The 9,573-nt window shown below is 30.3% G+C and overlaps 3 protein-coding genes and 1 non-coding gene across 4 annotated transcripts; 2 read left to right on the top strand and 2 right to left on the bottom strand.

Annotated features, from left to right (window-relative positions):
- The first annotated feature begins 489 nt into the window (after positions 1–489).
- Positions 490–563, top strand: KABA2_07S04114. Its single transcript has one exon. It is a non-coding gene; the product is annotated as a tRNA-Ile (tRNA).
- A 708-nt stretch (positions 564–1,271) lies between these two features.
- Positions 1,272–3,506, bottom strand: DRS1 (putative ATP-dependent RNA helicase; the record flags this gene model as incomplete). Its single annotated transcript, XM_041551681.1, has 1 exon — positions 1,272–3,506. The coding sequence occupies one exon, from the start codon at positions 3,504–3,506 to the stop codon at positions 1,272–1,274; it is 2,235 nt and encodes a 744-aa protein (XP_041407615.1).
- A 724-nt stretch (positions 3,507–4,230) lies between these two features.
- COX17 (copper metallochaperone COX17) lies at positions 4,231–4,425 on the top strand (the record flags this gene model as incomplete). The annotated part of the gene is made up of 1 exon (XM_041551680.1): positions 4,231–4,425. The coding sequence occupies one exon, from the start codon at positions 4,231–4,233 to the stop codon at positions 4,423–4,425; it is 195 nt and encodes a 64-aa protein (XP_041407614.1).
- Positions 4,426–4,878: 453 nt separating this feature from the next.
- YEH1 (sterol esterase) lies at positions 4,879–6,282 on the bottom strand (the record flags this gene model as incomplete). The annotated part of the gene is made up of 1 exon (XM_041551679.1): positions 4,879–6,282. One exon carries the CDS (start codon positions 6,280–6,282, stop codon positions 4,879–4,881), a length of 1,404 nt encoding a protein of 467 aa, XP_041407613.1.
- Positions 6,283–9,573: the final 3,291 nt, after the last annotated feature.

The raw sequence follows: 9,573 nt of genomic DNA, 5'->3' as shown, positions 1-9,573 counted from the left end.
AATAGGTTCATCCCGCAACAACTTAATAATAGATTACTTACGCCACTGTCGAGTGAGTTTATAATCACGACAATGATAATCCAACATATATAAATGGAACAATATTTCATTTATGAATATAATTGTTGTTGAATATGTAGCGGCAGCACTAAAAAGGCTAACATTAGCTTAACCTAACTGAAGGTGAAGGTAGCTAATATAAGTAGAATTTAGAGTGTGCTGCACTGTCGTATATATAATAACACATGATATATACTGCATAATGTAGTATTCGTTCCCCCTACATTGGGTTTATTGGAGCTACATAGTCCAACGTTACTATGCACAAAAGATGAGCAGTTTAACAACAGCAACTCTGTTTAACAAGTCTAACCACAGTTTGTCTGCTTCAGCTCAATAACAATTAAAGCTCAATAATTTGATTTCATCATCAAATAATGTCTATTTCATGTTTAATAAAAGATATTATGCGGATTTCCAGAAATTAAAGGTCCCTTGGCCCAGTTGGTTAAGGCGTGGTGCTAATAACGCCAAGATCAGCGGTTCGATCCCGCTAGGGACCAATTTTTTAAGACTTCTATTACCTTCTTTTTCATGTTTGCATTTTCTAAACCTTAAAATGTATGACAATGTATTAGACCTCTTACATAAATTGATGTCTTGTATACTTTTTGTGTCATTACTTATTGATATTACGGGTAGGACGTATATTTCTGGTTAGTTGTATAAAACAAGACGAAAAGGAGAGAGTATAGTTTTAAATTGTAAGCCATAAATGCTCTAAAATAGAAACAAATACACCCAAACCTGTTACAAAAAATGTAAAACATTCATTGCAAATATCAGTTCTTTTATTTAGGTTCAACAGAAAGAGTTTTACTAAAACAATCGTTTTTCATAAATGAGTAGGTTATCTTTTATCTGAATGTTCAGAATACAGAATATTTATGTTCCCTGTAAAGATTCCAAGCTAAGAAGATATATATTATTGCATTTTAATAATGTCTGAACTAATGGTAGAGCATACGCCGATTTTCATTTTTAAAATATATATACGAAGCAATAGTTCCAAAAGAATTTGTTGTTTCAATAATCTAATCAAGTATTTTCTTTTATGAAAATAGAAATGCCTGTTTTGTTATAACTAATGTAAAATGCAGAAACAAATTTTATTTTTATTTTATATTAGACACAATTATTTGTAATTGTATATATATTTATACATATGCTGTTTACTTTATCCAAATGACATTATGTCAGTACCCTAATAATTACCTTCTGCCACCCTTCTTTTTATTTTTACCATTACCTACTCTCTGTTTCTTATAAGTACGCTCTTGGTCGGTGGTACGATCATTTTGGGTCTTTTTATAGGAACGGCCACCTTCTTCTAATGCTTCATCTCTCTTTCTCTTCTTACTGTTACTTTCCTTCTTAGTCTTGGACAGGGCACCGAGTAATTTATTATTCTTTTTATCCTTTTCAGATTGGAACCATGTTCTCTTTGGTCTAGATTGGATCTCATTCTTGTGTTTTAACATATTTTGACCTTTCTTGATTTGCATTTCTGCTCTAAGAATATCTTTCTCTTGTTTCTCTTCCTCTAAAATCTCATCAATAGTATCTGTATTTTTTTCTATCAATTCATTGGTTTCTTCTACTTTGGTCCAGTCAACATTTCTACCTAGAGCCTTACCTCTTTGACCCTTTGCAGCAGTCTTATTAACATTTTCAACACTATTGATAGCATCCCTCACGATACTTCTTTCCTGAGTCGATTCACCAACGAATGTAATGGAACGACCTTCTCTACCAGCTCTAGCTGTACGACCAACTCTATGAAGGTAAATTTCGTAACTCTTAGGCATGTCATAATTTATGACAACCTCAATTTTTGGAATATCTAAACCTCTGGAGGCTAAATCGGTACAAATTAGAACAGGTACTTCTAAACTTTTAAATTTGCTAACAGAGTCCAAACGTTGTTCCTGTGACAAAGAACCGTGTAACTCCGCAGCTTTCATACCTAATAACCCTAAAATAATTCTCAATCTGTGAGCCAGCTCCTTTCTAGCTACAAAGACAACAATTCTCTTTTGTCCCATGTTATCTAATTTTCTAATTAGATTAAATAAAAGGGCAGGTTTCAATTGATCTCTTTTACGAATTCTTACAAATTCTTGGATCAATCTTGAGGCAGCTTGTTTCGGTGGGTTTATCATAATCCTAACGGGTTTCCTTAATGAAAGTGATATTAGTTGCTTAATTTTAGAATTCATAGTTGCAGAGAATAACAAATTTTGTCTTTTGGTCGGTAAGAGTTCCATGATTTCACTCAATTCATCTTGGAAACCTTCTTCTAACATTCTATCGGCTTCATCCATAACCATAATTTCAACAGAATCAACATTAAAACTCTGAGAGTTTCTAACATGATCAATAAATCTACCTGGTGTTGCTATGACAATATCTGGACGAGATTTTAACTGTTGCTCTTGTTGTCTTAGATTCAAACCACCGACGGCCAAACCAAAAGTGATGTCTGGGACAAATTGGGCTATCTTTTTACCTACATCAGAAATTTGGATAGCCAGTTCACGGGTTGGTGTTAATACAATAACTCTTGTGGAAGCAACTCTTGCAGGTTTGTATAATAAACGTTCGATGATAGGAATCATGAAAGCTGCAGTTTTACCAGAACCTGTAACTGCACCGGCAATAATATCCTTACCAAGTAACGCAATAGGAATTGTGGCACTTTGAATTGGAGATGGTGTAGAGTATCCTAGGTTGCTCAAACCCTTTAGAACAGGACGAGAAAGAGCCAAAGAGTTAAAGTTGGAATGGGTTTGTTCCTTTGCTTCTAGTGATTCACTTTCAGGAGCATAAAATTGATTGACTGCATCTGCAGAATCAGCATCATCATCTTCTTCCCCTACCTCTTGCTCTTCTTCCTCTTCTTTTTCTTCTTTTTCTTCTTCTTCCTCTTCTTCTTTTTCAACTTCTTTTTTAGATGTGCCCATACCAAAACCATCCATAGCTAATTCATCATCGTCGGATTCATGTTGAGGTTCTTCTTCTTCTTCTTCTTCTTCTTCTTCTTCTTCTTCTTCTTCTTCTTCTTCACTATCATCGACGTGTGCCATTTTAATCAAACCACCTTTTCTTCTGATAATTTGATCCAAATCGACATCTTTTTTAGCCATTTCATCACCATTACCATTCGAACCAGTGTCATTTAAGAAATCCCAACCTTTGAATCCAGTATTTGCTTCGTCGTTATCAACATCAAACTTAAAGTCATTATTAATATCTTCATGACCTTCCTCATCCTCACCATCCTTAGGTGTGTTAAGTTGTTTGGATTTCTTTTTGTTCTTTTTCTTTGGTTCTTCTACTTTTGGAACTTCCTCATCAGAAACATCTAAATCAGGAACATCAGATTCGCTGTCACTGATTGTTGGCACGAAATCTAATGTGCTAAACTTCTTTGATTTAGGAGCCATGATTGTAAGAATAAATTCGGTGATTTCTACAATTATTGTAACTTATCCAGAAGATAATATATAATCCTGTTAAAAAAAAAATTATATACAAATATATTAATTGTGACAGTCCTTCCACTTATTACTTTTGAAAACTTTCGGCCCATCCCATCTCATCGCATCTCATCTCATCATAAAGCCAAAGTTTTCAGAGTTTTCAGATTGAAAAATTTTTGCAACGTAAAAAGTGATAACTATTATGAGATGAGATATTTGGTTGAAGAAGAATAAGTAGAAAACCATTTGGTTTGGATAGTATTCACTCTACAACATATATTAATGTATCAATCAACTTATTTAAAAATCACCCATTATATGTGATTCCCTTTAGATTTGTGGAAATAGTATGAAATATAGAACTATCACTTTCAACGATGTGGCAATAACTCCTTTGTCTCCGAGATAGTTGTATAGTTTAGTCATTTTTGATATTTCTTAGTAATATACGATTCTGTTCCGCTTTTTCACTGTGGCGAGGAGGGAAACCAATAAATTTAATATACCCAAATATATAAAGGAAGACATCATCACCAAATATAATTTTAGGGTCATATTTGTAATATAACTTTCAACTGTTGTTGGTTTTTTAGTCTACTACTTTAGTTTGTTCTGAATTAATCAAATCCATAGTTATTAGACCTATCATAACTAATTTACTTAAATAAACTAATATATCAAGAAAAAAATGGCAGAAGCTACTGGAAACGATTCAAAACCTGCTGAAGATAAACCTAAACCATGTTGTGTCTGTAAACCTGAAAAAGAAGTGAGAGACCAATGTTTACTTTTCAATGGTACTGAGGGTAAAGGTGCTGAAAAATGTAAAGAATTTATTGAAAAATACAAGGAATGCATGAAGGGATACGGATTTGAGATATAAAGAAACACATCTAATAATGAAATTCAAATGGTTATTTACAAATATCAAATATTCAGTATATGGTATTATCATAACATGTAAATATTAATTCATATTCCTCTACTAACGAAATAAAATAAAACAATATATGTATATATATTATTTTAGTGAGTGACCTTCAATGTATGTAAACAAAATCAAAATATTTTATGTAAATATAAGACAACTAATACAATAACATTATTGAAATTTAAAAAATAAAAATACCATGAATATAGCTCTTAGTAGAATGTATATATATATAATTTATATGTGTGTATGTACGTTTTTATGCTTGAAAATGTATAAAATGTTTCTTTTTTGAATAAAATGCGAAGTTTAATAGTAAATCAAAGAAGGAAAACAAGTGAAAGGATGCAAGATAACAGGGTCACATAATTAGACTCCCACTTCAAAAAAATTTAAAACCATTGATTATACTGATATTGGCTCTTCTTGAATCGGTAGTAATTCAGGATCATTAAACCTCATATTCTCTGCAATCGGTTTCCCAATTCTTTGAACTGCATCAGTGGCCCATAAAACATCCAAATGTGAATATTCGTTAATGTACCAAATTTTATAGTTTACATTATTTTCATGTTTAACAAAATGATTAATTAATCTTTCACCATCAACTAATCTATCCTGTTTTGGAACAAACAATAAAATATTTGGGTTTGAATCCTTTTTCCCCGGATTAAATTTATCAAACCATGCAGAAGTTTCAGGGAATAATTCATCTGGTTTATTTTTGAAACTTGGTTTAGATGAATCAGACCCCAACCACCATTTCATTAACTTAACAGAAACATATACTGGTGAAAATAAGAAATGTCTATTTCTTAAATTTGAACCACCCCAAAGGGTATCATTCCAATCAAATAAATAATTGAAAATTGCATAACAGATAAATGAAAAGAAGGCTTTACCAACACAAATATTTCTAACAATCATCATAATTCTTAAGAAACATTTGTTACCAAAGACGTATTTACTTTCTATACCCTTTGCTAGAAGACTTATAACAACACTATCAAATAATAAAGGACCAGGATATGTGGCAGGTGCCAGTGCAATGAAATTTTCGATATCATTAACGATATCATTATAGTTATTGATTAAGGCTAAAAAAATTTGAGTAGTACCTTGAGAATGACCGACTAAAGATATTTTTTTAAATTGAGTCTTACTCTTAACAAATTCAACCATAGCAATTAAATCAAACTCTGCCATTTCATTAATGTCCCAATCCCAATATTCGTCATCATTACCTTCTGTAGTAAAACCTATTCTATTATTACCTAACCAGATATCGTAACCTAAGGAGTAGAAATAATAAGCTAAGGAATTTTTTGAACCTGATGCAAAGGCACCAGAACTCTGTAAAAGACCATGGATCATTAATAGTGGTTTACGTTTTATATTTTCATTAGCGGGGTTTTTAAAATGCCATACATCTAAAGTATAATTATCTTCAGTTTTAATTTTAAATTCTTCGATTTCAATATCATGTAAACCAAAATAATAATTTAAAGAAGGAACGAGTCTACATTCTAAATGGTCTATGGTATTTTTTTTATTTGTCATCTTAATGTCTTCATAACATTTCTTATGATGATTACGAGAACCTTTCGAATTATCATGAATAATACGATTAGATGATTCAACTATTTTAGTTCTTGATGATCTTGTATCTCTATAATCTGGTTCAGTTTCAAAAAAAGTTGTGGTATAATGATGAATCAATGATAACAACAATACTACTCCCATAAAGGAATCAAGTAAGATACCAGCAATTATTCGACGTATCACTTCTAAAGTAGCTTCCAAGTACATTTTGTATTTTGAGATTATATATCAGGTTAACTGAAAAGGGAGAAAAATATTAAAGTTCTCTATTAGTTCTTTTTGTTCGAGTATATCAATAATTTTGTAGTTTGACACAAATATAATAGTGAAAAAATGAAATAATTCTTGAGAAAAACAAAATTGATTATTATCTCGACTGTATTATCTGCAGGTTGCAGTTTGCTTAACCAATTTCTCTGATCCTGATAAAATAAACAAATGATAGATGTTTTTATTAAGATCTGTCTTGCAAAGTTATAACTTCTCTCTTAAACTGTTCAGTCTGAATATATAAAAAGAAAAGACACTAAAAAAACAAAAACAAAAACAAAAAAAGAAACTAAATCTTATGTCAATCTGTTTATGAAAGGAAACAACACAAAAAGTACTGAAATATTACAACAACTAAAGTTCGATTGTTTTAATGCAATAGTGTTATTCTTGAAAACAATAGTAAGCAAGAAAAAACAACAGATGAACTTTTAGAAGCAAGTCCATTGTTAATAAATATGCGTGTGTATATATATATATATATGAATCTTTTTACAACATTTCCTTCTGAGTACAGATTGTATTGCTTCAGGGACGTGTAAGAGAATAACAGTTCTCTCTATAACTATCTTAGGTAAATTGTGCCTTCTAACTTAGTAAACAGTAAATATTGATGATGATAATAATAAGAATAATAACACAAATAAGTATGGTAATGTTTTTGTATTAGGTAAAATTGCATGGAAATTAAAGTGATGCAAAATAATAAAAAAACCCTGCGTTAAACTTCGCCATGTTCAAAGAAAACCTTGAAGAATACTTTGTCTGTGTCTTTTTTTAGTGATTGATTATTAAATCGAAAATTAACTGAAAATTTTTTTGAGAAAAAATTGACTTTCACTGACCGGCTCGTTTAATTTTGATTAATTTTTCTTACTCGTTTATTAGAATTTTAAAGTGAAAAAAAAAATCATTTTTTGAGTGAAAATGGCGTACCTATAACAATTTCGATTTTAACGACAGGTTAGTCTCGTTTATAAAAACAAATATTAAGGACAGGGGGATAGATAGCCTTGATACTTTTCTGTACTAACTAGGAAGTGAATGTATCAGAAATTCCTGAGGTAAACTTTTTTTAATTTGAATAAACGAAGGGGAATCATAATAATAGAGAACAAGAACAAGAAGAATAGTTTGTTTTGTGTAGGTTTTCATTTCTGTATCGAAGCTTCTAAAGGAAACTATTAGACACAGTTTTTTGGAATTGATAGAAGAAGAGAACCATGACTACATGAGATCTCTCCGTCTGTTAATTTCTATGTCTCCTGAATTAATTGATGTGGGGGTAAAGAAGTCTCTTTATACAGTCTCTTACATTTGTAACAGTCGAATAAATTGCTAAGCCACAATATCTTCAGGTTCCTGGCTTGAATAGGAAAACGTCAAAACAATGCAATATAAGAATAAATTGAAAAAATTATATATAAAACTAACCTATTTCTCGTAGTATATAGCAAGTGTTTGTCTAAACTATGATATCTAATCGCAAAATGTCGGAGTTTTCGAACTTGAATCGTTTTTAACTTTTAATGATACTGAAGCTATGGAAAGTATAGATAATTAGTTTATAAATTATACAACCTAAAATTTAAAAAAAGGAAAGAAAATGGATTAAGTCATCTTTTCCGATATACCCATTTAACTTCCTATCACTAAGTACAACAGAAAAACTATTAAGTTTGTCTCTTTCCAAAAAAAAGAAGACCGTTTGGTTTTTCTTCCCTTATTTCCGTCACCATTTTATGAAAAAAAATATACAAATGATTATATATTATCAGCACTATAAAGAAACAAATGCAAAATGTAATATCTAGTAAAAAGATTAGAGTTGGAAAAGTCACCTTCTTGAACTATGATAAATGATTGTAATCATATATAAAAAATTGATCAATATATGTGTCATCTTGATTAAAATAACATTATAGAGAAATATATAATGTTATCAATAGTAGACTGTTCAAACGATGCAACACATAAATAACGATAAACTTATTATCTAATAAAGAAAATATTTTGTATACTGATCAGTTGTCATATGTGGTGTATTTAAGTTGTATAAAACTTCTCATTTCATTATTTAAATTTTTTTGTTTTGTTAAAAAGTTTTACTTCAGCCACTTAAGTTGAAATGCCTTTGAAAGGTTGTTTTCGTAAACAAAACGATAAAAGTGATAATCCAAGACACTAAAAAAAAAAATTTAAACATTTAACAATATATAATGACAGTAATCAAGAACGCAACTTAGTTACAACATTTTAAAATACCATTAACAGGTATCGCTTACTATTGACAAAACACTAATCCAAAAAAAAGGTCCCCATTTTTCAACACATTAGAGACTATATTTAGTATTTTGTAATGGTTTTTAGTGGCCTTGTATATTTCACCTTGAGAATATGTAACTAAAAAAATAAAGAAATATATTACAATACTATGTATTTGTCTCAATTAGTTCCATTTAGATAATTTCCCTTTGTTTTTTTTTAATTCAATAGTTTCAATTAATTATTATTTATTTTAATTTCCTACCAATCAAACAATGAAAAACATGTATACATTCACAAACCAACAGATTTCTTCAATGATACTGTACTCATTACATACTAATAAATATGATAGGATATTTCCATAAAATACGTATTATTGTATAGCATAGTATGATATGGCATACTTTACGGTATGACCTTTACTTTGTTCTCTCTCTGTGTCTTCTCCGAATAAAATTGATTTTCCATTTTTTTTCTTGCGATATCGCGAAGAAAACGAAGTAGAATTAGTGACAGATGAATCTAATTGGTGGTTACAAAAAAAAAACAGACGCTATTTATTATATATATGCAGACAGACACATTTAATAAAAAGGGGAGAGTTGAGTAAAGGCAGACTAGCTAACGGGTGGATGCGACATTCGTTTGAAATTAAGTATCCTGTCTCTATCTTTTTTATTTCTCAGTTTTTTGTATAAAAAACAAGTCTCTTTTAATATAATCTTTTACTAATAAATATTTTAGTTGTATTACCCCATGTCAGAAAACTCGTCCCTCGTGTATCATCAATATACTATAATACTTTGAAAAGGAGTGACTATCGTATATAATTAAATAATTCTTGAGATACATATCTTGATAATAAAATATGAATATACCGCCTACCGCACACAGGGGTTATCTCAACACTTAAAGGTTCGAATCACTGAACTACACGTTTTCTAATTAAAGTTAATAGAA

The sequence above is a fragment of the Maudiozyma barnettii genome, assembly GCF_903064755.1.
Source record: "Maudiozyma barnettii strain CLIB 1767 genome assembly, contig: KABA2_07, whole genome shotgun sequence".
In the NCBI taxonomy this organism is placed as follows: domain Eukaryota; kingdom Fungi; phylum Ascomycota; class Saccharomycetes; order Saccharomycetales; family Saccharomycetaceae; genus Maudiozyma; species Maudiozyma barnettii.
The sequence above is the reverse complement of the archived record's forward strand: the minus strand, read 5'-3'. Positions and strand labels throughout refer to the sequence as shown.